This window comes from Panthera onca, chromosome C2 (assembly GCF_046562875.1).
Source record: "Panthera onca isolate mPanOnc1 chromosome C2, mPanOnc1 haplotype 2, whole genome shotgun sequence".
Classification (NCBI taxonomy): Eukaryota; Metazoa; Chordata; class Mammalia; order Carnivora; family Felidae; genus Panthera; species Panthera onca.
This window is the reverse complement of record NC_138347.1, coordinates 129,377,030-129,404,726: the sequence shown is the minus strand read 5'-3', so window position 1 is coordinate 129,404,726 and position 27,697 is coordinate 129,377,030. Positions and strand designations below refer to the sequence as shown.

General features: G+C 45.2%; 1 protein-coding gene across 1 annotated transcript in view; it reads left to right on the top strand.

Annotated features, from left to right (window-relative positions):
* The window catches only part of BFSP2 (beaded filament structural protein 2), a 68,804-nt gene extending 41,626 nt beyond the window's left edge, over positions 1-27,178 (top strand). Inside the window, exons 4-7 of the mRNA XM_060638691.2 lie at positions 863-1,024; positions 17,324-17,455; positions 24,093-24,313; positions 26,903-27,178. Coding sequence (XP_060494674.1) covers positions 863-1,024; positions 17,324-17,455; positions 24,093-24,313; positions 26,903-26,906 — 519 coding nt within the window. The 3' untranslated portion in view covers positions 26,907-27,178. The remainder of the gene's footprint in view (positions 1-862; positions 1,025-17,323; positions 17,456-24,092; positions 24,314-26,902) is intronic.
* Positions 27,179-27,697: the final 519 nt, after the last annotated feature.

Genomic DNA, 27,697 nt, shown 5'->3' with positions numbered 1-27,697 from the left:
CTTTGAGACCAGGCTGGTACATAAATGGAGGAGACAGCAGGTCCACACCGGCAAGAGTGACGGAGTCTGTGTTGAACTGGAGAGAGCATCCCCTACCTCAAGGCACTGTATTTCACGTCTCTTTTTTTTTTTTTTTTTTTTTTAAGCACTGCATAGGACAAACAAGACAGCTCTGAAGGTAGATCCAAGCTGTGGTTTACACACACTCATTAATGAAATTAGGTCAGATGCTTGAGTGACAGGACTCAGTGGGACCTCCAACGGGGAAGCCCTCCAGTTCCCTGTGGAATGGCACTGACTCTAAACCACCTCACACAAGTCGCTGATCAGACACTTAAAGTGCTTTCAGTTGAAAAGTCAACTCACTTAACCATGCTTCCATTGGGAAGTCCCTTCTTTTGTCCGACCTCAGGCTGACCTGGAACCCAAAGCCCACTTCCTGTTCCTAGCTCAGTTGTTTGGTACCACTCCCCCCACCTCCAACCTTTGAGGGACTCCAGAGTTACCTTTAAACCTCTTCCTGCCTACTGTGACTTTACAAAATCCATCAATTTCATCTTACTCTTGTTGCTTACTCTGTTTGTGTTGTTATTTGGTTATTTATTTGTTTTGACGTTTGCTTTGAGTGGGTCTGGGCTTGCGAAGACCAGCCTAAGAAATACGTCCTTGGGGAAGGAGACTATGGCACCGGTGCTGATGACAGGGTCAGGGACTTTGCCAGTCTCTGTGAAGCCCCACTTTTGGCAGTAGCAGAATAAGAAGCATAAGTATTACCCAACAGACCTGGGCTTATGCTGGCTCAACTTCTGTGTCCTTTCCTTCACCTCTGGAACTCACCTGAAGCATCTATCGTCATTTGCAGGATGTGAAAGTGCTGTACAAACAGCTGGCAGGGTCTGAGCTGGAACAAATGGGTGTTCCCATTGGCACTGGTCTGGACGACATCCTCGAGACCATCAGAATCCACTGGGAGAGAGATGTGGAAAAGAACCGGGCGGAGGCAGGAGCCTTGCTCCAAGCCAAGGTGAGTGTGTTCCCCTCTGCCCTGTGCAGAAGGAGGCCAAGCAAAGGTGAAAAGCAGTCAACATAGAAAAGAAGAAATGCAAGTTTCAATCTCATTAGACATAAAAGAAATGCAATTTAAGATGATAGCGGCTTACCTGTCTAAATGCAGAACGTGTTTAAAACTTAATGCCGACAAGTGTGTGGAGAAGTCGGTTCTCCCCTATATTACTACTGAGGAGTACAAACTCGTATGACATCATTGAGTGAGGGAATTCATGATATGTGTTAAAAGTCTTGAAATGCCCCTACCTTCCAGTTGAATAATCTGGACACTTTCCTAAACAAATCATTGAAAACACAGATAAAGTTTACATCCAAACATACTCACTGAAGCATTCATTTAAAGAATGAAAAAAACTGGGGTGCCTGGGTGGCTCAGTCAGTTAAGCGTTCAACTTAGGCTCAGGTCATGATCTCACAGTTCGTGAGTTCGAGCCCTGCCTCAGGCTCTGTGCTGATAGCTCAGAGCCTGGAGCCTGCTTCAGATTTTGTGTCTCCCTCTCTCTCTACCCCTTGCCTGCTCACACTGTTTCTCTTATTTAATGTTTAAATAAACATTAAAAAAAAAAGAATGAAAAAACTGGGTGGGGGGACACAGAAATGTTTAATAATAGGGGTAAGGCTAAGCCATAACCTAACCATGCAATTAAATTCCAGGAAGTTGTTAGAAATATTTATGAAGCATTTATAACAACACGGGAAATGCTCACATAATAAGGTAACATGGGGGATACAAGAGTACAGAAGGGTATATGCCAGGAACCAATAAACTTTTTCTGGAAAGCACTAAATAATAAATATTAGACTTCCTGGGCCTGACAGTCTCTGTTGAAACTACTCAATCCTGCCATGGTCCTGTGAAAGCGGCTGTAGACAAAAGGTAACAAATGAGCATGGCTGTGTTCCAATAAAACTTTATTTACAGAGACAAGAGGTGGGCTAGATTTACCTGTGGGCTGCAGTTTGCCAACCCCTGGTATATACAGTAGGGTGAAGCAATCAAACAAAGAAATGAGGCATCAGGGAAGAATTAGAAAAAAAAGGCAAAAATGTGTTGGTGTTAGCAGCGGTTGTCTTTGAGGGAGGGGCCTATTTGACCTGTTGAGATGTTTTTGCTCCCTTGTTTTTGAGCACGGTGTTTTTAAAGTTTTTCTTAAATATTATGAGTTATATTCATGGAGAAAAACATCTTTTATTAAACCTCATAAATAATCAAGAAATTAACGAGAAAATAGAATGCATAGGGTTTCTTCTTCCCTTCTCCATCTCCCAGCCATGTATGACTTGGGGCATTTTGAGGCCCAGGATGAGAGGAACAGAAGAGAAAGAAAGGTGTGGAAAAGGTATGAAAAATGAGATAGCTCATCTTTTGGAGAGAAGGCAAGTGGACTGCTCCTATGCTTTGAGTCGCTGTTTGGTGGGACTCATTTCCAGCTGCACAGCGGGATTATTTCAGAGCATTTTCAAAAACGCTCATTTCCAGGTGCCATCAAAGACCACTCAAAACCGAAGAAGGAGAGGGTCTCTGTGATTTTTTTAAGCTCGCTGGATGATTCTAATATACAGGAAGGCTGGAGAGCCACAAGAGTTTATAAAAGCTACTAAAAGAAAACCAGGAGGACGTTTTCTGTTCTTCTTTCTTCCCCCTGTGGCCCCTCAATCCCCTAGCCCCTAAGTATCAACAGAAACCTTCAGATCAGGGTGTTCACCGATTCTGGACCCCCTAATGTTCTCCAGCCCAGAAAACATCTTTAGTCCCCCATCTCTCTACCCCTTATCCCCTTTCAATGTCCCTTTTCTTTCTAACCTTAATTCCATGGGCCAGGTCACTGCAAACATTTTTTATGGCAAATAGTGCCTACTAACTGCACAAAATGCAGCTCCCCACCTCCAACCAGGCCAGAGGTGGAACAACACAAAGGGAAAGTGAAACCAAACCACAGGTTTGATTTTGGTCCATTGCTTCTTTTTTAGAAGATTCATGAATATTTATAATCCAGGACCTTAGAGACCATCCCATTTCCTCATTTCAAAGGTGAGGAGACAGATCCAGAGAGGGCAGTGACGTCCTGAGGTCACACAGCTGGCTGGCAACACCACAGTTCAGCTCTCCAGGCTCCCAGTCCAGGCACCTTTACTCCACACTGGGCTGTCATTCCTGCTTGGCTCTGTTCCCAAAGCAGAATCTCTGTGGTGTGCAACCCTGTTCTGTCCCAACCCTCCTGGGGCATACACCACACTGTAGTGATCATTTCTTCGTTTGTTTGTTTGTTTGTTTGTTTGTTGAGGAGGGGGGAAGGGCAGAGAGAGAGAGAGAGAGAGAGCGAGAGAGAGAGAATCCCAAGCAAGCTCCACACTGTCAGTGTGGAGCCAGACGAGGGTCTGGATCCACCAACCGTAAGATCATGACCTGAACCGAAATCAAGAGCTGGAGGTTTAACCAAATGAGCCACCCAGGCGCCCCTGTAGCAATTATTTCTTCAGGGAGGAGGGAAGGGGCATTGAATTCACAGAAATAAATCCTGCATAGTTTGAAAAGGAAAAAACTCCTGGCCATTATTATTCACCCTTCACACTCTTGAGAATCATTACCAACCCAACAGTAATTCAAGCATTAATTCTGAACAGATTCATTAGTGTTTTTTTTAATAGAGTAATCTGAAAGCTGCATCTCAGAGAAAACAGACAGTACTTGTTTTCATTTGGCTAATGCTGCCTGGGCCTCTTGCAGAGAGGCGGAGCTCAGAAAATATTTGCAGAATGAGTGAATTCCTCTGATCATCAACAGAGATCAGAACTGACAGCCAGAAGTCCTCCAATAAATAGTTTTGTCAGTTGCTGTCATGCCCTTGGGGGCTGACATTTGCCCGTCCTGAGCATCTCCTGTCGGTTTCCTGGCAGCAAAGCATAAATGTGAAATGGCTTAGCACACACTGCTTTCAAAACCTTTTGCAGAGAGCATACAAACATGTATTTAATTACCTTTCAGCCTGGAAAGCCTGAAAATTAATTGACATGATTAATTTATGTCTTTGTTTAGGTTTCCCCAGAAACTGACCCTGAGACAAATATTAAAGTGGAAATGGTTTATCTGGAAGTTGGCCGGGGCGGGTGGGGAGTACAAAATACCGGTAGAGAAGGGAACCAACAAAGAACTCATTCTCCAACCAGCAGCCACTGTGGGAGACTGGACTCTGAAGCCACAGGGCTTCTGGGGAACAGTACAGAATACAAGAGAAGGGAAAGGCGAGGAAGCTGGGGTAGTAATACCATCCCCATTAGACATCTGGCATCTGCTAGCACAGTGACCTTTCAAAGACTTCAGAGAAAGCTCTCCCAGGCAAAGAAGTATGGAATTTGGCAGTGGAATGGAAGCTGGGGAGAACAAACATGTTTCAGCCTGAGGGATAAAGGTGGATGCCATCAGCATCTGCTACCAGTTATCTGCTAACTCCTCCTAGTTTTAAATTTTTTTTTTTTTAACGTTTATTTATTTATTTTTTTTTTTTTTTTGAGACAGAGAGAGACAGAGCATGAACGGGGGAGGGTCAGAGAGAGGGAGACACAGAATCCGAAACAGGCTCCAGGCTCTGAGCTGGGAGCACAGAGCCCGACGCGGGGCTCGAACTCACGGACCGCGAGATCGTGACCTGAGCCGAAGTCGGCCGCTCAACCGACTGAGCCACCCAGGCGCCCCATTCCTCCTAGTTTTAAATCAATAAAAGCTTATAAAGAGGTTATGGCTAGGTTCTCTCCAGCCACGGTCGTGGATGTCAGGAACTTTGGCGGTCCAGTTTTTGGAACTTCTCAAATTGTATAACTCCATGTTTGGGGAGATCAGTTTGGTCCAGAAAATTTCTGGAGGGTCTTGCAGCCTGGCCCTTCCTTTGGTTTATTGTGGTTACCCACCTCAAGGTATTTGAGGATGTTCAGGGAACCACAGACAACATGCCATACCACCCTCCAGACCTCCTGGCTAGCCATGGAATACATTCCCCAGTCTGCAGCCCACAGACCCTCACAAGGCCACCTTGGGAATATGGGGGGGCCGCTATCATGCCCCTCTTTCCTAGCATTCCTAATCTGAGATTTTCCATTCTGGAGCAAACAAGACAGGCTCTGTTTTGCCTTCTTAACCACCCCCCTGGGGTCTCCACACCCTCACTCCTGGAAGCCTCATCCCTGTCCCTTGTTCACTGCAGCGGGAGGATGTGGGCAATAACCAAAGGCTTACTCAATTACCAGCACAAGCTGGTGGGGTGGGGTGGGAGGTGCCACTGAGAGAGAACTCAGCTTCCTATTAATAGCTCCTGGGGGCCAGGAACCCCACAGCAAATGCTCCCACGCTACCTATTCTGATGGTGGTCTGCACTCGCCTCAGATCAGTTCAAGGCATTTGTGGTCAGGAACTTCATTGGAGCTCTAACCATCATGCCTCCCACAGTCAGGATGACAGATTGTGGAGACAGTAGAGAATGAAGAGAGGTGAACAGATTGAGATGAATTGTGAGGTTTCTGGTTATTGATAGTCTTAGGGCTGGAAGACACATTAGCAACTGACTAGAGCAGTGCCCTCTAATAGAAATTTCCACAATGATGGAACTGTTGTTGTATAATCTGTACATCTTTCCAGTATGGCGGCTACAGGCCACCTGTGCTTACTATGCACTTGGAATGTGCCTCATACAACTGAGAAGCTGAACTTTTTTAAAAAAATTTTTTTAACATTTATTCATTTTTGAGAGACAGAGCACCAGCGGAGTAGGAGCAGAGAGAGGGGGAGACAGAATCTGAAGCAGGCTCCTGGCTCTGAGCTGTCAGCACAGAGCCCGATGTGGGGCTTGAATTCACTGACCTCGAGATCATGACCTGAGCTGGAGTTTCATGCTTAACCGACTGAGCCACCCAGGTGCCCCGAGAAGCTGAACTTTTAATTTTATTTAATTTTTATTTAAATAGCTATGTGTGGCTAGTGGCTATCATATTGGACAACATAGGTCTGGATCTACCCATAGGAGACTAGAAACCTTGGATAACATGTCTCCACATTACCCATATTCACAAATAATAATTTACCCTGAAAGGGCAAATATTTTATATAGGCTGCCATGTCAACACATTCCCTTTGCTTGCTTGTACAAAAGTGAATATTTTCTAGAATATATGAAATTGGATTGAAATGGGTTTCTGCTAGTCACCTGGGGTCACTGACTCTAGATGGCAAGATAGCCAACTGGGAGAGTCCCTTTGAAGGAGGACAGAAACAGCAGAAGCCCTAAGAGCATCTGCAATCTAGGAGACCCTGTGTGTTGATGAGTTGGCTATAATCCTGATGCCTCTTCAGTGAAATAAGCCATGTTTTATTCTGGTGTGCTCACTACAAGCACTGAGGGGGAGTGTCACAGGAAGAGCTTTGGGCCCAGCTTGTTTTTCTTTCTTTTTTTTTAATTTACTTTTATTTAAGCATTTTTGATATATAATACCTTCACTTGCTTCAAAATTCAAAATGTGCGAAATGACATACAGTTCTTTTCTACTGGGCCAGTCAATGTTATCCTTATACTATGAGTCCTTTCAGAGATATTTTATCCACATACAAGGGAATACGTATATATTCTCTTTCTCTTTACACAAATAGTAGTATTCATGCTTTTTAGATGCATGATATTATACCACAGTGGGCAGCAAACTATGGCCCACAGCCAAATCTGACCTACTGCCTGTATTTTGCAAATAAGCTTTATTGGAACACAGCCATGCTCCTTCATTTACATATTGTCTATGGCTGCATTTGCATACGCTAGCAGAAGCGAAAAATTGCAATGGAGGCCATATGGTCTGTTAAGCCTAAAATATTTACTATCTGGCCTTCTATAGAAAAAAATTCCCAACCCCTGTTCTAGCTAATGGATATCCCAGGATTTATTTAATGCCTTGCTGATGAATATTAAGTGGCTTTTATAAAATCTTTTGCTTTTATAAATGAGATAAGTCACTAACTATGTATGTCCCTCACTTCCCAAGATGGAAATACATCTACTGAATAAATTCCTAGATGTGGAATGGCTGGGTCAAAAATTATGTACATTGGTAATTTTGATAAATGTTGTCGAATTACCCTAGGTAAAGGTTGTAACACTTTACGTTCTCATCAGAAATGTTTGAGAGTGACCATTTCCCCACATCCTCGCCAATACTGTGAGTTCTCATACCTTGTGATCTTTGTCAATATTATAGGTAAAACATGGTTTCTCGGTGCTGTTTTATTTTGCATTTCTCATATTATAAGGTAGGTGGAACATCTCTTTACATGCTGAATTTCAGCCATATTTGCTCTCATGTATACTATCAGATCATACCTTTTACCCATTTTTGTTAGGTCTTGGACTTTTTTTTTTTAACGTTTATTTTTGAGAGAGAGAGACAGACAGAGCATGAGCGAGGGTGGGGCAGAGAGAGAGGGAGCAGGCTCCAGGCTCTGAGTTGTCAGTACAGAGCCCAACACAGGGCTCGAACCCATGAACCAGGAGATCATGACCTGAGCCAAAGTTGGATACTTAACCGACTGAGCCACCCAGGCATCCCAGTCTTGGACTTTTTATTACTGGTTTGTAGTGACTCTTTGTACGTTAGAAAAGTTCGTCCTCTCCCTGCAATAAGTTGTAAATGTGTTCTCAGCTTGTCAATTGTCTTTTTACTTAATTTATGGTAGTTCCAGCTAGCTTTCAAAAGGTATTGTTAGCCAGTAAGGCAGGGTTACTAGAGGAGTCAGGAGACCAGGGTTTGGTTCCTGTCACTGTGTGTTACAGTAGTGTAGCCCGGCTGGTCTGGCCGGGGGACAGGGCAGGGGAGTCAGAGTAGTTGTTAGAAGGGAAAATAAAGAGACCGTCTCATTGAGGTAGGCACTGGCCACTTTCACCTGTTCTTTACCCTACCAAGTACAGCGTGTATACTGTAAAGGGCACTCCTAGACCCTCACCATTCACACTGTGTTTCCACCCTCATAACTGGTTGACGACCAATATTTGAATGACTATCTATATAGAGGATCACCCAACATTGTAAGCTCCTCCTCATACATTCTACCAAGAAATCTTCACTCGCTCACTCACTCGGACTCCATTTGTTAAACACAGACCAGGTGCTTGGTGCTGTGGGCACAAAGTCCCTGGCCCATCCCTGGCCACCTGATTCTCCTCAAAATATCTTAGATATTTCTCAGTGGTAGCTCTTCCCCATGAAAAGTATAGGGACCTTGTTTCTAAAATAAGAGACTTGCAAAGATGAAACAGCTCCAATCCCTGAGAAATTAAAGTAGTAGGGTTTTGGGGCGCCTGGGTGGCGCAGTCGGTTAAGCGTCCGACTTCAGCCAGGTCACGATCTCGCGGTCCGTGAGTTCGAGCCCCGCGTCGGGCTCTGGGCTGATGGCTCGGAGCCTGGAGCCTGTTTCCGATTCTGTGTCTCCCTCTCTCTCTGCCCCTCCCCCGTTCATGCTCTGTCTCTCTCTGTCCCAAAAATAAATAAAAAACGTTGAAAAAAAAAATTAAAAAAAAAAAAAAAAAAAAAGTAGTAGGGTTTTCATTCAACACGTGTTAATCTCCAAGAAGAGACAGAGCAGAGGAGTTCCTTCTTAGGAATGGGATGGTCTCCGTGAACCAGAAGAAAAATACTATCATTTAGACTTCTCCAACAATTGCTTTAAGAAGGAAAACATACTTTTCATACTTTTACACTCACTGCCGAGCCTCTTCTGCCACTTTCCTCAGCGGGACGTGCTTTACTGATGGCCAAGGGGCCGCAAGACCACAAAGCCATGTGCTCCTCACTGTGCCCTTTGCCAGTTTCCACTGAGACTGGGAATTGGTCCTATAGCCTTAAGTGAGCAGCTTCAACAGCCAGGTGGCTCTTGTGTAAATTCAAGGAGAAACCTGGCTTAGCCTCGCCAGGCCAGCTCTCCTGCCAACACTGAAGTTTCACCGAGCGAGACACGTATTTCTTTTTAGTTCCCACACAGGAGAACTCATGTCTCAGGTAAAGACTGGATAGCATCCAGCCTTCTCCCAAATAAATCCTACATCTGGCTGGATAGGTCAGGGGTGTGTGTGCTGCTTATCAAAAGCTATCCTTAGCTAAATACCATTTATATGACACCGCAGGACTATAAAATGACTTATAGTCATTATAATAATGATAGCTAATCCTCCTAATGAAAAGGAGATGTGATTTAATTCCACTGCTGGTAGACCCTCCTCTTCTGTAGTCCCTAGAATGTGCCTAGGACACATTGTAGACCTTTAGTAAATGTTGCTGAGCATGTCCTAGGTGTAAAAAACCATGTTAGGTCACCAGGGCAGACGGAGGAGTCAGTGAGAAGTTGTCCACTCACGAAAGGTACCTACAATCTAGTGTGAGGTTGGCTGAGTGCATGTGGGAGGCAATAGAGAGAAAGACCATTCTTCTAGAGGCACCTGGGTGGCTCAGGTCATGATCTCTCAGTTCATGAGTTCGAGCCCCACATCAGGCTCTGTGCTGATAGCTTAGAGCCTGGAGCCTGCTTCAGGTTGTGTGTTTCCCTTTCTCTCTGCTCCTCTCCTGCTCGTACTCTGTCTCTGTCTGTCTCTCTCAAAAGTAAATAAAACATTTTTAAAACGAAGAATAAGACTTCCGCAAGGCAGAATGCAATGTGTCATGAAGGCATTGCCAACAGAGCATTTACCAAGTATCAGCGGTGTTCTGAGCACCTCACAGGCTTGTTCTTATTTCGTGTTCCCATGATGAGATAAGTATTGAAATATTATCCATTTTACAGAGGAGGGAACTAAGGAAGGCCCAGAGAGGTTAGTAACTTATCCAAGAATACACAGTTACAAAGAGGCAGAACTGAGATTCAAACCACACATTCTGACTCCAGTATCAACATTCTTAACAGCTAGGTTGACCTGGACAGATCACATGGGGTGGGAGTGGGGGTGTCTTGATTCATTTTCTTTACTTAGATGAGCAAGTGACATCTTGTGGAATGTGAGGTTGAGAAGCCTTTGTCTTGAGGGTCCAAAAGGGTATGCCAGACTCTTGTCATGATCTTTCCAAATCATGTTTCTGTGTCCTGCCCCCACGTGGGATAAGATTCCTCTGTGATAGAAGATCGGGAACCCCGGTATCTTCAAGGACTCCATTGCTTTCCCTTTCTCCTCGATAGTGAACATAATGAGGTTAGTGTGACCCCGTGAGATCCAAGAGGCTTGAGAGCAAAGCGGTTAGCTGTACTCTGAAGCTGAGCAACGCGTTTGTAAAGCTGTTTTTCACCAGCTGCAAAAAGAGAGAGCTCCAGTGATTTGCTGAAATCCACACAGCACCTGCTGGGAAAAGGCAGATTGCACATTTCCACATCTGAGCGCTCATCTTGGATACATGTTCTGCTAAGAACACGCCTGCATAGCAGAGGGCTGGGTTAGGAGATGGCCCTTTTCCCCCTCCATTTGGAGACTCTCAGAGACTTCATTCTGACTCACTCCAAAGCATGCTTGCTGTTCTTTCTCACACCCATCTTACATGTGCAATAACATGCAAAATTAAAATTTAAAACGATTTTTTTAATGTTTATTTATTTTTGAAAGAGACAGAGACAGAGCATGAGAGGGTTTGGGGCAGAGAGAGAGGGAGTCACAGAATCCGAAGCAGGCTTCAGGCCCTGAGCTGTCAGCACAGAATCTGACGTGGAGCTCGAACTAACGAGCTGCGAGATCATGACCTGAGCCACTTAACCGACTGAGCCACCCAGGTGCCCCCTTAATTTAAATTAAAATTTTTTTTTTTTTGCCAGGGCACCTGGGTGGCTCAGTTGGTTAAATGTCTGACTTCAGCTCAGGTCATGATCTCACGGTTTGTGAGTTTGAGCTCCACATCAGGCTCTCTGCTGTCAGCACAGGGCCCACTTTGGATCCTCTGTCCCCTTCTCTGACCCTCCCCCCCTCACACTTGCTCATTCTCTCTCTCTCTCTCTCTCTCTCTCTCTCAAAAATAAATAAACGCTAAAAAATTTTTTAAGAAATCTTTTGCCAGATTTCAAAATGTCAATATACTCTCCTGTCCCAGAAATATAGATGGAGTGCAAACATGGGAGCCTTCTCCTGCACAGCAGAGCCAAGATTTCAAGCTGGTTTGAAAGCCTGGGGACCAACATATTTGAATCTCATTACACATCCTAGCAACTGCACTGAGCAACAAAACAGAGCCCTATGTTCCTATCCTCAGGGTCTAGACTGACACACCTACTGTTTGGTCTGTGAGGAGAAATCTGGAAGCATTGGATTGAAATGGAAATAGAAGTAAAGTAATTATTAATCAGAAAGCGTAACTCCAAAAAGCAATTGGAGAGAACAGGTAATACTTTTAGGTGAGTTAAAGCAGTTAACTGTCCCCAAATGAAGGGTAAGTATTACGTGTGGTAAGCTGTTTTGAGAAGGTATTGGGCATGATATAAAATGACACTGAAACCCATAGTAAGCAAGTTAATTTATTTTTCTCTTTCCATATTAATTAAACTGTATAAGAAAGTTTCCATTTGCTGCTGGTAGGTCATTACCACTTCCCCATACTTATTTTTTTAAGCTTATTTATTTTTTTTGAGACAGAGAGAGAGAGAGAGAGCACTCAAGTAGGGGAGGGGCAGAGAGAAGGAGAGAGAATCCCAAGCAGGCTGTGCCCTGTGAGTGCAAAGCCCAACTCAGGGCTTGACCCCGTGAACTGTGAGATCATGACCTGAACCAAAATCAAGAGTTGAACACTTAATGAGCCACCCAGGTACCCCGACACTTCTCTTATATTATTAATTTCAACTTCCAATGAAGAGAAAGCAGGGTTTGGCACTTAGCAACCTGACAACCAAAATTCGCTCCATTTCAAAAATTTTTTAATGTGATTAATTTTTCAACTATCTTTTGTCTGTGACAAGTGACACAGCTTTATCAGTTTCTGTAGCAATCTAGAACTTTGCTTCCATGAACCAGGCATCACATGGCAGTTTTTTTATTTTAACTTTATTTATTTTGAGAAAGAGAGGGGCAATCAGGGATCCCACGAACTGTGAAATCGTGACCTGAGCCAAAAATCACATGGGACTTTTAAATGCAGATTCCCAGGCCCGCTCAGCTCTCCTGAATCAGAATCTACGTTTTCACAAGCCCCCCTAGATGATTCTGATGTGCACAAAATTTGAGAACTTTTCTACAGTTTCCATTTTGAACACATTTCTTTATAAAGAAAAAATGAATTGATTTAAATAAAAATTGCTTAAATCAGTATTCAGATATGTGCAAAACCATGCTGCTTGTGGAAACACTTGGATAAAGTGTTCATCCCCTCGAAGACCAGTGTGAAACTCTGAATACAAACCACCTACTGCCTGGGTTGAGAGGAGGGCAGATCATATGGGGGACTATGAGAGCCTGGGCCAGCAGATTCACCCCAGACCCACCCACCTAGGCTTTGAAACTTACCCTCCAAAGGACCTGATTTCCACCCATCTCCATTTCTTACCCAGGATGTGCTGGTCATGTTTCACACCTGCTCTCTGGAGGGGGTAGACATAAGCATGTGTATTTATGTGCTAGTCAGATTTCACAGTACCATTAAAAGGTAACAGAGAAATTTCTGTTGATGTTTTCTTTATATAATTTTAGAGATAACATAATTTTTTTTTTAATTTAAATCCAACTTAGTTAACATATAGTGTAATAATGATTTCAGGAATAGGATTTAGTGATTCATCACCTACATATAACCCCCAGTGCTCATCCCAGCAATTGCCCTCCTTAATGCCCATCACCCATTTAGCCCATCTCCCCCACCCAACACCCTGCCAACAACCCTCAGTTTGTTCTCTGTATTCAAGAGTCTCTTAAAGTTTGCCTCCCTCTCTGTTTTTATCTTATTTTTCCTTCTCTTCCCCTATGTTCACTTGTTTTGTTTCTTAAATCTCATATATGAGTGAAATCATATTTATCTTTCTCTGACTGACTTATTTCCCTTAGCATAATGCACTCTAGTTCCATCCACATTGTTGCAAATGGCAGGATTTCATTCTTTTTGATCACTGAGTAATATTATATTTTGTGTATATATATATGTAAATATATATGTAAATACACACACACACACACACACACACACACACACACACAAACACACCCACACACACACACCCCACATCTTTATCATTCATCAGTCGATGGACATTTGGGCTCTTTCCATACTTTGGCTATTATCAATAATGCTGCCATAAACATTGGGGTACGTGTGCCCCTTAGAATCAGCATTTTTGTATCCTTTGGATAAATACCTAGTAGTGCAATTGCTGGATCGTAGAGTAGTTCTATTTTAAACTTTTTGAGGAAGCTCCATACTGTTTTCCAGAGTGGCTGCACCACTTTGCATTCCCAGCAGCAGTGTAAAAGGGTTCCTCTTTCTCCACATCCTCGCCAACATCTGTTGTTGCCTGAGTTGTTAATTTTAGCCGTTCTGACAGATGTGAGGTGGTAAGAGATAACATAAATTTTAAGATAAAATACTCACTTTGCTTTTACATTTGCACCTATACCTTCAGTGTGACTTGCTGAAATCTTGCAAAATCTGCCAATTGTTTTTACAATTCTGTCATCAACAATGTCACAAAATCAGATTACAAAATATGCTTGATTATTAATATCCGATTAAGCAAAAAAGTCACTCATGTCAAAGATAAATGAGGATAGCTCTCATATGAATTTTCGGTTGATATTTCCATTGACCTTAATGAGTCCTTTCATCAATGATATGAGTAACTTCTTCGCAAATCAGATAACAGTTTGTAAATATTGGGAAAATACTCCCTCTAATGTTTTTGCTATTCCTTTTTTTTTAATGTTTATGTATTTTTGAGAGAGACAAAGACAGAGTGTGAGTGGGGGAGGGGCATAGAGAGAGGGAGACACAGAATCGGAAGCAGGCTCCAGGCTCTGAGCTGTTAGCACAGAACCCGATGAGGGGCTCCAACCCCCGAATGTGAGATCATGACCTGAGCTGAAGTCAGACGCTTAACCGACTGAGCCACCCAGGCACCCCTGTTTTTGCTATTTTTAATGCAACGGCTACAGACATGACCCAACTTAAAGTTTAATCTGCATTATTAACATTTCCTTAAGTCTAGATAGTCACCAAAACAATAATTCAATCCCTGATTTGTGGTGTTTACCAATTTCCATGAGGTAAATACTCTCATGGCTGATTTCAAACTCCTAACTTGATGTAAATGAGCACAGAGTTTGACAGACATGCTCAGGAGTCCATTAAATGTTATTCCTACCACACAGGTACCATCAATATAAAGACCATGGATGGCACAGATAATGATAAAATGTAAATAAATTAGCAAGTGATGTGTTTGGAGAATTTGTTACCATTTTAATAAAACTTAATTAAGTGTAAGTTGATGCAATTTAATTTTTAATGATGGCGGTGTCTACCAACCAGCTTACAAACATCCTGAGAATTTAACACTCAGCTCCTGTGAGGGGTCAGGGGCCGACTCCAGCTCCCAGCTGCCCCTGGCCGCTCTGTGCCCCTGCACCGCCAGACTCCATTTGTCTGCCAGAGCACCACCCTCCCACTGCCCACCCAGCCACACGGCCTACACGGTCAAGTCCCAACCGGAAAGAGACAGAGAAAAATAGGGCAACCCATCGCAGGAGGGCTTGGCAGACCACAAAGATGTTTTAGAGTGGTCCACCTTCACTTTGGGGAAGGCAACTCTGCTTTCAGGAGTCTTGATGGGTTGGTGGAAACGGCAGCACTCAGTACTGGTTAAGAGTACAGGTCTGGCATCTGTCTCTACACTGGAGCCCAGCTCTGCCCTCCTAGGACATACGATTTTGAGTAAATAGCCCAGTCTCTCTGTGCCTCAGTTCCTCATGTAAAATAGGAATACCAATGACACTTGTTTCATAGGGTCGTGAAGATTAAGTGAAATAATGGACTTAACCCTGTTAATGAAGCGCTCGGCACCATTAAGTGCTTAACGCCTATGAGTTATCATTAGTAGTATCCAACCCACAATATCTTTTACAAACTCATTTATTGGCTAATAGTACTTTTTACATATATAGAGAATATACGCTGTCACTATTTGCATGCTTTTAAGGTTCTAAAAGTGTCCACATGCATAACCTGATGGAAGCCTCAGAGTGACCCCTAGAGATAGTCATATGATTATCATTCTCCACTCACTGTCATCTGCATTCTGTGGGCAGGGACGGGGCTCAGAGAGGCTGAATGACAGTCCAGGGACACACAGCCATGCACTGACCAGTCAGAGCTGGGCCCACAGCTTCCATTCTCCTTCAGCCTATCCCAGACTTTTTTTTTTAATGTTTATTTATTTATTTTGAGAGAGAGAACATGAGCAGGGGAAGGGCAGCGAGAGAGAGGGAGAGAGAGAATTCCAAGCAAGCTCCATGCCATCAGCACAGAGCCAAATGCAGGGCTCAAACCCACAGTCCGTGAGATCATGACCTGTGCTGAAATCTGGAGGCAGATGCTTAACCAACAGAGCCACTCAGGCTCCCAATCCCAGAACTTTCTTTTTTTTTTTTAATTTTTTTTTTTAACCTTTATTTATTTTTGAGACAGAGAGAGACAGAGCATGAACGGGGAAGGGTCAGAGAGAGGGAGACAGAATCTGAAGCAGGCTCCAGGCTCTGAGCTGTCTGCACAGAGCCTGACACGGGGCTTGAACCCACAGACCACGAGATCACGACCTGAGGTGAAGTCAGACGCTTAACCCACTGAGCCACCCAGGCGCCCCTCCCAGACCTTTCTTTAATGGGTGTTTTTGTTGAGGTCTTTATAGCCCTCACACAGAAAGAACTACTCCTGAGATATGAGCTCTCTGACCTGGGTGTTCTTAGTTAGTCAGTTAGATTGGGCTATTTTTGCATAACCCTATAAATAAGTATTCAGATGTAGTAAAAATGGCCAACCCAGCCAGCCAGTAACCTAGGAGAGAAAACAGGTGTTTTCTCCCATATCACTGGCTCAGAGATAACCCTTCGACTACTCTCAGATGAATGAAGGTGACCTCTAGTTTTCCCTGTTCTCCAGCACAAAGAAAAGGGGAGCGATGACCTACTCCACTGAAAGTATGGGGAAGAACCAGACTATGTCCATCTCGCTCAGGGAGAAATTTCAAAACACAGACCCCCTGTGTTCACAATTGTGGCCAGACTGGTTTTTATGAGGAAACAGGGGATGTCAGAGAAGTTGAGTGCTCCTCGTCTAAAGCAGATGTGGGGATAGTTGGCACTGCCTTACAGTACTGGACAGAGTTAGAAGTTCTCTGAAGGGCAATTTGGCAACGTTAGTCAAAATGATAAATGCATGCCCTTTGACTCAGCAGTTCCACTGCAAGGATTTACCCCCTCAGAGATACGCCCATGTGGAAAAGGAGGGTTATAAAGCCATTCTTCACACCATTGTTTATAAAAGGCAAAGACCGGCAACAAAGTGCTCATCGGTGCAAGGGCTTCCAAACGAGGCAATACTATGGAGCCGTTTAAAAGAATGTAATTGAGGGGTGCCTGGTGGCTCAGACCGTTAAGCATCTGACCTCTGCCTAGGTCGAGATCTCAAGGTTCATGAGTTCCAGCCCTGCGTGACAGCCCCTGCTGACAGCTCGGAGCCTGAAGCCTGCTTCAGATTCTGTGCCTCCGTCTCTCTCTGCCCCTTCCCCACTCACACTCTCTCCCTCTCTCTCAAAAATAAACACCCCCCCAAAAAAATTTTTTTAATAAAAGAATGTAATTGATCTATATATACTGGTAGAAAATATTTTCTAAGATATATTAAGTACCAAAGCAAGAGGATGGGGGATGACCATACCTATTTACTTATAAACATATGGAATATTTCTGGAAAGAGGTATAGGAAACTGGAAACAAGAGAACTAGATAATTAGGGCATAGGGACAAAAGGAGACTTTCTCCTATAAATCCTTCAGAAAAATCTTTTGAATTTTATTCTATTTGCATGCACTATATGTTCAAACTAAGTAAATGCTTGGATACGAATCGGTGGGGGCATCTGTAGAAAAAGGGGGATATTTCAGTCTGCCAGCTCTTTGCCCTAAGTGACATGCAGCGGAGTGGTCACTGGGAAGGGCGAAAGGGAAAGCGAGGTTCGGGCTCTCCACGCACCCCTGCTCACGCGGACACCTGACCCTCCACAGCAACAGGCGGAAATGGCCCGCATGGCGCAGACCCAGGAAGAGAAGCTGGCCGCCGCCCTCAGACTGGAGCTGCACAACACTTCGTGCCAGGTCCAGAGCCTCCAGGCTGAAACGGAATCCTTGCGGGCCCTGGTGAGTGGGCCGGGAGGAGCCTGGCGTTTCTTATGTCAGTTTAAACTCTCAACTGTTGAACCCTAGTCATAGTCGTGTGGGTCAGAGTTTGCAAGAAATTCCCATTTCACAGCATGAGTTTTGAGTCCTGAAAGGGTCGTCTGATACAGAATCACAACAAGAATAGTAGACGCTGTTAGTGCCCCACCGAAATACCCTACACAAGGCCGCTGCTGTGAGTGATGGCCGCTGATACCCCCAGACGTCCCTCTTCAGGGGCCCCACTTCTCCAGGGAATTGTCCTCAAACAGTAGACACCTGGCCGAGAAGGTTAGGCCCGCCACCCCCACTCCCGCTCAGCCAATGACGGCTGACATGGGGTTTAAAAGTCCAGCCCACTTGCTTCCAAGCGAGTAGGTTTTACAGTGTAATTCATACTCCAAGCTCTCTGTGGGATCAGGCTGTCCCAGTCTCCTGCTGAGACTACCTCCTGGTTTAGCACCTTCCTCCGCTCTATACTGCTTTCCTTGCCCCCGCTTTTCTTGAGAACAACCCCTTAATTATTTACAGGTACCAGGATCCCTACCTCAGGCTTTGCTTCTGGGGAACCAAACCTAAGACACCTAGTAAGCTCCTCAGACTCACTGGGGTTTGTGGAAAGATCTCTTGCCTTATTTATTATTATTATTATTATTATTATTATTATTTATTAATTGAAATAATTATTAATAATACAGCAATCCACCCTCTGATCTCTGGGGTTAACTAAAGTTCTATTAGGATGCCAAGCACACAGCTCCTCCTCGATACCCCCTCTAGGGGCCGTGTGTGCTGATTTGAACCACAAGCCTGTTGTCCACACTGGAGTGCATGAAAGGCATGCAATCCTTGTGCAGCTGTGGTAGTCTGGACTCCACTGAGGCCCAAGGAGCCCATCTCTCCCATCAGTTTCAAGCCTTGTGGAAGTTCCAATATTATTGTTAGTGCCCCTCTCTTCTACCATTCCCCATACACCCCCATCTCAGTCTTGCCACCCAAATCAGTTCTGACACCAAACCAGCAGCCCCACCTCCCAAGAAGTTAGCACAAGGATTTATTCTAGTTGATTCCCTCAGAAACAACTTTTTCACTGCCTGTGGCCAAGCTGATCCCATCACCCCCAGCTCCCCTCCTTTACGTCTTCAGTTCACTTGGGTCCATGTCCTCTGGCCAACAAGGTCACATGGTGCCCAGTCAGCTCAGGAAGATGTTCAGTCTTGTCATGCCACGGCACGACACAACACACATCTCACCGCTCCTCTGCTCTCCCACACATCCTGTGATGGGATCTGGGTCAGTGCAAGAGGATGTGAGAAAAGGATTTGAGGTGAGAAAAATCAGGAAACTACAGCCTAGAGCAATGTGACTTTAGCCAAAAAATTGGAAGACATTGCATTATTTACTCAGAGCTATGTGAATTCTATTGTAATCAGTTTTACTCACCTGCCATGACCCTTGATGCTAATATTAGGGGTGCTGCGCTTTGCCCAACTTGCTTTAAGCACAGTTAAGGTTAAGAACACCTTGTTCCCCAGGTGTTCTTGTGGCTGTCAAAATTGCCACTCTTCCAGTCATAGAAAGTGCCAGGCAAAATGTGGGGGACGTACACTCAACCCCACATCACCAAAAAATCCTGGATGAATCGCACCTGTGTAGAGGTGGCTCATCACTCAGCACACATTCCAAACGTGTATTGGCTGCCTCGTGTGTGCTAAGCCCTCCCTGAGGCAGGTCCCAGGGATGCAAACAGGAAGTGGATGGTTCCCGTTGTCTAAAAACTCAGACGGGTAAGAGAAAACCTGTGTGTAAATGACTGAACACAGCAGAGGGTACTGGTTCCCCAGAGCAGGTCCTCCCAGCAGCCTCCATTCTCAGCAAGTCCCAGCCTGCCCTCAACAATGTCCCTCAGCAGATGCTGTCACCACCATGCTGCAGGTAAGATTCAGGTCCCCCAACACGAGGGCTCTGTCTTCCTTTTCCAAACTCAAAATACCTCTAAAGCTTTATCCATCCTCTCCTCCCTTCAGTAAACTTCACCTGTCCACTGTTGCCCCATCTGGGACATTCCTCTATCTACTGTCCCCTCTCTTCTGCATGTTTGGTGGAATTGCCTGGGGGTAAAGCAGAAAGGCTTCCTTTGCCAGACCTTCCAGCACCACCCAGGTTGGGTTTCATTCAGAGACCAGCCCAGATTCCATAGGAAGGGAGATACCCAGGACTCACCCTTTGCTCTCCTACCCTTGAGCCCTTGGGCATGTTCTTCCCATGACTGGAAGGAGACCCCTCCCCAGCCTTGCCCACTCTACCTGTCCTCACGCACCCTTGGCACAGGGGAAGTGGAAGACCTACCAGTGCTTCCCAGTGAAGAGCCTAGATCCTGACTCCCACAGCTGGGGTGATCTCTCCACCTGCCACCCACTCACATTCAGAGCCCTGTGGTTCGTGTGGTATATCAGCTGATCCTCTGATGTCACATTAACTTCTTCAGGGCAGAGACCATGTCTAGTTAGCTTTATGTCCCCAAAGCACTTGGTGAGTGTTCAAAGTGATACCAATAGCAATGAGAGCATACTCACAAGCATTCTGCCCTTAGACCCTCATAGAAACACTGAGAAGTGTGGTGGGCTATGACTGACATCCCATTTTGCAGAAGAGCAAACTGTGGTTCAGGGGTTGGCCCATTAACATGAGCAACAAGTGGAGAACCCAAGCCCTTCTGGCTCTGTTTCTCTACTAGACCACGGTAGGCCTATGGGATTGGGGGTTGGTACCAGACTCTGGAATCTGGAATCCTGACTCTATTCACTAGCTGCGTGACCTCTCTAAGGTTCTGTTTTCTCACTTGCAGAGTGAGGATCTATTTGGGTTATCATAGCTCCCTTCCGTGTTAGTGGCCGAAGACAACAGTAAATCATTTGTTCATTCACTCTGCAATTTAGGTGGAGTCCAGCAGAGACAGCTCTTCTCCGTTCCATGTGGCATCTGCTGGGGCTGGCCCATCCAGGAATGGCTTCAAATCACACGTCTGGTGCCCCAGATGTGCCTCTTTTTCTCCCTCCATGTGACCTCTCCATGTGGCTGGCTTTGACTTCCTCAAATCATAGCAGTCGTATAGTTGGACATCTGACATGGAAGCGGCTTCCCTCAGAGCGTGAACACAGAAGCTCCCAGGCCTCTTAACACCTGGACTTGAAAGTCCCTAAATATCACTTAAATGGAATCCTGTTGGTCTAAGCAGGCACAGACCATCCCAGATCCCACAAGAAGAGAAATAAACCACCTCTTGATGAGGCAGTGGCAAGGTCACATAGAGAAAGGACATGTGGGATGGAGATAATGATTATAACTGCCTTTGGAAATGTGATCTACCACTGGACCTAACAGAATTTACTTTATAAAGTCATTGGGATGATTAATTAAACAATGCAGGTCAAGCCCTTAGCGCAGTGCCTGACACAGAGTGAGCAGTCAATATATGTATCTATTATTGATCATCATTGTAAAATTATTATAACCACTGGCAAAGTAATCCCAAGTTGGCATCATCCGATCACCTCACTTAAACCCCATGGTCCTAACTATTGGAACAAATGGGAAGAAAATTCACATCCCCGCAACCAGAAGTCTTAAGAGTGATGACATGCTGGTGGTGCTCAGGACCCAGGACAGGCTGCCTCTGTCCCCTGCTGCCTCGAGTAGATCAGAGTTCTGGTCACTGAGCCTTGTGGGCAAGGTTGGGAGCACAGACTAAGCCAGAATAAGTAGCACACTTTCCTGCAGCTTTCAAATACAGCTCTGCTCATTCAGCCATCCCCGTTATCCTCAGTCTGAGCAACCTGCACACACAAGGCCACCATGGCTCGTATAAGTCTCAGACAGCCACGCTGGAGACACTTTCAGTCCCCTTTGCCAACAAGGCCCTATTTATATTGGCAGGCAGACACCAATGATGGTGCTTAAAGCCCACTGAGCTCTGTGTTCAGTCAACTCAAACCAGGAATGGGATTCAAGGCCAGAAATCACATAAGGTCACTATTTTACTTTCTGGAGGGCTTAGCAGTTCAAGGAAGTCCCTTCAAATCTCCAGAGACTAGGGAATAAGTGTGCTTCTGTGACCTCATTTTGCTTGCTGGTGTTGTGTGGCTGAGGGGGCCAGAGTTAGGAGATGTGCATCAGTGGCCTGATTGCCATCACCCAAGCCCAAGTGTCTCTGGGAGGACCAGGCCAGGATTTCAGGGACTTAGGTGGGGAAGCTGGACTGTGACTCTGAGGGTGGGTTGGAAGAGACAGAAGACCTCTGATAGGGGTTCTTATGAGCCCACCTTGGGCAATGGGTCCTAAGTCATCAGAGAAAACCCCAGGCCACATGGAGAAGTCACCCATGAATATGGAGCAGAAACTGTAGACAGATGATCCAAACGTGATTCCATAAAAGGTTTTTCCAAATAACAGGTGTTACAGGTCCAACATCAACAATAAACACTACAAACCAAGCAATTTCCTGATAAACAAAGGGAGAAAACCCAGAGTGGAACAAGTGATTCTCAATGTGCAGGTGGCCATTTCTGCATCCTCCTTGCCATGGAGCGGTTCTCAGATCTCACCAAAATAATAACCCTAGACCAGACACTGATCTAGATTTATTTTCTATTAGTCACATTTTTGCCACCTGTAAATGTACCTAGGATGGGAATCTGGTTCAATATCCTCATATCCAATGGAATTAAGATAGTTTAAATAAGATAATAGTGGCCCCTGCTTAACAGGAGCCATGATTCAAGATGGCATCATGGCCAACAATCCTCCATTTCAACCACAGTCATCAAAAAGGTATGAAAAATCTCCTCCTAGGGAAGAGAATCAACAGAAAGTTGCTTCATCGAGATTTTATTCAATCCAATTTGAAAAGATATTTATCTGTTCTTATGTGTTGTATGAAAAGTCAGATGCTAAATTATAGGTACACCATAATTACAACTATTAAAAAATGTTAAAGACAGACGCATGCAGTTTTTTAAAGGTGTTTCTTGGTCAGCCCTATGGTCTGCAACACTTGGTATATGGGAGACAGGGCAATAAGTATAACCATAGTGCTGTCATCCTGGGCAACACACCCAGATGAGCACCTACTCTGTGCCAGCCTCTGTCTTATCACTGGGGTTACAGAAATTTCATTTCTGCTCACTCTCCAGTAGGGGAGACATGCCCCTAAGAAGTTCAGCCCACTATTACAAGTTCAAGGGCATGCATGTACTTGGGCAGCTGTGGAAACCCAGAGGAGGTGGCCCTAACCCAGCCTTGGGGCGGGGGGGAGGGGATGGGGTAAGAGACTATCAAGGAAGTCTTCCTGGGGGAGGTGACCCCTGAGCTTGGACTTGGGGATGAGTAGGAATGATCCAGATGAGATGGAAGAAGAGATACAAACCCAGATTTGGACTTCAGGCAGAGCACTATGGCTGCTCTGTGGGGAATGCAAAAGCAGGAGGCTAGAGACCAAGAGACCAGATGCAGGCTACTGAGGTTACCCCAGGGGAGCAGTGATAAGCATCCATCCTGGGCACCTGTGGCTGGTGGGGAGTGAGCACGAATGTGAAAATTTTTCAGAATATACAAGAGGTAGAATTCACTGATGATGAACTGGGGAGGGAAGGAAGATTAGGGACATGCCTTTCTTTCCCTGGTTTCTAGTCCATGTGACTTCACCAGCTGAAGCACAGAATAGGAGAGGCAAGCATGTTCAGAAGGAAGCCGGTGGCTCCATTGTGGACACCTTGATTTGAGATGCCCATGGATTGTATATATTTACAGTAAGAAGTTCAGGAGCAGGTTTATGCTCGGGGGAGAGGTCTGTGCTGGAAATATCAATGCAGGAGTCACCAGGAGAGAGACAACTAAAATCATGAGTGTGGCAGAGACCAACCAACACAGACAGGAGAAGCACAGCTCAGAGAGAAACAGACTCAGGAGAGGGTGGTGGGGTGCCCACAGAGAGGGGACAGCAAGGGGGAAGAGAACTTAGCCAAGGTGTGATAGTAACACACTAAAGAAAAAATGCTGAGTGTGTAAAGGCCAGAGACGCTCATGCTAACTCTGGCAATGTGGGCAAGAATGCTGGAGGAAAAGGCTTTTTAGCTTAAAAATGGATGGGGTTTCAGCAGTGGAGGAGGAAAAGGCCCCCCAGGGAGTGAGAAATCAGGGGCAGAAAGGCCCAGAGGCAGTTCAGAGAGCAAGATTTCTTTGAAAACCACCTGCAAACTGCCTCCCCCTTGTGTGCCTGTGTGTCAATTTCTCACTCTCGTTTTTTTTTTTTTTTTTCCCCTCATTATTCTCCTCTCTCATTCTGTCTCATCACTATACCTCATCTTTCTCCCTCTCCTTCCCCTCTTCTCTTTCTTCCTCCCCCCACCCCCCATCAGAAGGCTCAGTGAATCAGACCAAACAAGAGCCTGGCCTCCCCAGGAAGAGTCATCATTTCCCCCGGGGAGCCAGCGAAGCCATTGTCCTGGGGAGAAATGGACAGCCCGGGCCCATGCCAGCCCCTCCCACAGCTCCACCCACCTCCCTCTCCAAGGGCCCTGCCTGCGGCCTCGGGTTCGGACCCGCGTTCTCTCTTTGGCAGAAACGAGGCCTGGAGAACACCCTGCACGACGCCAAGCACTGGCACGACATCGAGCTGCAGAACCTGGGCGCCGTGGTGAGCAGGCTGGAGGCGGAGCTCAGGGAGACGCGCTCAGAGGCGGAGCAGCAGCAGCAGGCTCGAGAGCATCTGCTGGCGCACAAAGCCCAGCTGCAGAGGGACGTGGCGTCCTACCACGCCCTGCTGGACAGGGAGGAGAGCTGGTAAGCCCCCGTCTTCCCGATTCCCGTGAGTGACAAGAAGACATGCCCATGGGTTTGAAATGAAAAGTTTTTCGAACGCTAGAGAAGTAACTAGGGGAAGGGGCGCCTGGGTGGTGCAGTCAGTTAAGCGTCCAAGTTCAGCCCAGGTCATGATTTCGCAGTCTGAGAGTTCGAGCCCCTGGTGGGGCTCTGTGCTGACAGCTCAGAGCCTGGGGCCTGCTTGGATTCTGCGTCTCCCTCTCTCTCTGCCCTTCCCCCCTTCCCCCCCCCCCCATGTTCTGTCTCTCTCTCAAAAATAAACATTTAAAAAAGGTAGTAAAAAATCATCCTCAAACTCCCAACACAAACACACACACACACACGCTCCCACAGACTAGGTCCCTGAAGGGTTTTTTCTGTTCATATATTCACATAATGCAGGCACACACGGACACACACACATGTACACAGACATACCTCTATGTGTTCATACATACTGAGTACACACATGATGTCTGTTAGGAATACTTTCAGCTGAATGTAATAGACCCTCATTAGTGGGTCCACAAATCAATGCTCCTGAAACTTTAATGTGCACTTAAAACGCCAAAACCTGGGCATCTTTTATTTTTATTGAAGTATAATTAACATAGTGTTATGTTAGTTTCAGGTGTACAACATAAGGATTCAACAATCTGTACCTCACTCAGTGCTCATCAGGATAAGTGCACTCCTTAATCCCCATCCCCTATTTCATCCATCCCCCACCCACCTCCCCTCTGACAACCACCAGTCTGTTCTCTGTATGTAAGAGTCTGTGTTTTCACTCATATGTAGAATTTAAGAACAAAAGCAAATGAACAAAGATAAAAAGAGAAAAAAAAAACAAAACAGATTCTTAGAGATAGAGAACAACCTGGGGACTTTTTTTTTTTTTTTTTTAATGCAGACACTGCTTCACCAGGTCTGGGGTAAGGCAGGAGAGTCTTCACCTCTAACAAAACCCCCAGGTGGTGCCCATAACTGCTGGCCCAAAAAACCACAGTTTGAACAGCAAGGGCATAAACCACATTTATCTAAGAATTCCAGAAATAAGGTGGTGTAGGTTACTCAATGATTTCATTAAGGTCCCAAGCTCTTTCATCTTTCTGATATACCATCCCTGATATATTGGCTTTTGGTCTTCATTTTGTCACCCATGGTTGCCTGCCACAGCTCCAGACATTCATGGTAAGAAGGGGAGGGAAGAGGGAAACAACAAAAAAATCTTTTCCGTTTGTGGCTCTTTTCTTTTATCAGTGAAAGAAAAGCATTTTGAGAAGCCTTCCAGTGGATTTTCCTTATATCACATTGATCATAACCTGCTCATGTGACCATTCCTACCTGCAAGGGATGCTGGGAAAGCAATGATTTAGCTTTTCCAGCCTCCATACTGGAGAGAGACAAGGGATAGGAATGGCATATATGTATCTGTGTATGTATGTGTATGCTCATACATGTATGTGTATATATAGTCTTTTTTAAATGTTTATTTATTTTGAGAGAAAGCGAGAGAGAGAAAGTGAGTAGCGGAGGGAGAGAGGGGAAGAGAGAACCCCAAGCAGGCTCCACGCTGTCAGTGCTGAGTCCCATGCAGGGCTCAATATCATGTACCTTGAGATCATGACCTGAGCCGAAATCAAAAGTCAGACGCTTGACAGACTGAGCCACCCAGGCTCCCCTGCAGTCATTTTTTTAACGGATAAGAATTCTAGGAGCATATACATAAGTCTTGAGGCTCAGTTTCCTTGCCAGCTCTTTAAGGAAATCCAAGCCTTTATTTTATCATAATTCTGTATTTCCCTCCAACGCCCCTTCCAAGACATACATTGAATAATGAATAGAATATCAGCTCTGAGAGACAACTTAGTGATTCTACAGTCCAACCCCTCAATTTCAGGGAGAATACTAAAGCCCAGAGCAGAACATGATGTGTCCTTGATCACACGGGAAGGTGGAGGCAGAGCTGGGACTAGAGCCCAGGTCTCCTGGCTTTTCCAATGTGCTGTGCCACATTTTTCTTCTGAAGGCAAGAGATCTGAATAGAAGCAACCTAATCTTCCCTCCTTTCAAATGGAAAATATGTCACCCAGCTCCTTTCCAACTGCCTTTTTATTGGATTGGTTTCTATTGATTATAAAAGCTAGATGCTCCTAAGAAAGCTAATTTTTTCAAATGCCCACGAACATCTGAATAAATACATAAAATTGTTTTAAGCATATACAGAAAGTAATGAGTTAGGCTGAATGTACTTCAGGAATATAAGAACTCCATTTAGTGAGTGCCTGCTATGTGCCAAGATAGTCTTAGGCTCTTTATCTTCATTTCTTCCCAAAACTGCCAGGATGACATCATTCTCCCCATTTTATAGACAGGAAACAAAGCCTCAGAGAGCTTAAGTCATTTGCCCAAAGTCACATATCTAATAACCATGGGACAGGGGGTTGAAACCCAAACTGCCTTGCTCCAAAAGCCAAATTTTTTCCTGTCCTATACTCCTCCCATGATATCTTTACTAATTCTCATCATCTATGACTTCTTTCACATGTATGTATTTTTTGTTTGTTTCAGCTAATGAAGAAACTTCCTCTTTTCATAAAGGAATTGCTTCCTCCCTCACCAAGTGACCAGTGAAATTCCTAGAGGAGTTCCTCCACACCCTCATAGACTCCCACCACCTCCCTACCCTCCTGAGCTGGATTCCCTGCTGGATTCCCTGGTTGATTCGGCTTAATCTGAAAAGCATCCTGGAAGTGGAGACGGTCCTTCTGCCTTAATTTAAATAGTCTGTAGCTTGATCAACCTCCCTTGTGCCTCTCCAAATAAAGGCTTTGTGTGTGGCTTCCAGTCTGCCCACCTTGCTCGGCCCACTGTCAGGTGGAATGGATATCACATTACCTGGCTGGCTTTTGCTCATGGAGCCATTCTTAAAGGCTTCTGCAAGGGTCCTTGAGCTTGACGCCATCTGCCTCGTCATCCAAGGGCCAGGCGCTCTTGGGTTTATGGACATAAACGCGCTGCTTAGGCAAGGCTTGTGCTCATGGCATGCCGGGTTGACCCAATTTGGGGCAAAAATATCACTCTTACTAGAGAGAGGATTGGTGCGGTACTTTATCGAATATATCATGATCACAGACATCACAGAGCATTCAGATCTCTTGAATGAACTCTGCGTGGGCACTCACATGCAGACACACACGTGCAGACACACACATTCCACTGTGATTGGCAGATTATCTCTCAATCAGTGAAAGGGTACTTCAATTTAAGTCTTGTGTGGGAGGGCATTAATTAGGTTGTGGCTGCCTATCCCACTTGCAGCCTCGGAATTTTCTTCCAGGATCCTTCCCCCAGCCTTCTCAGGAC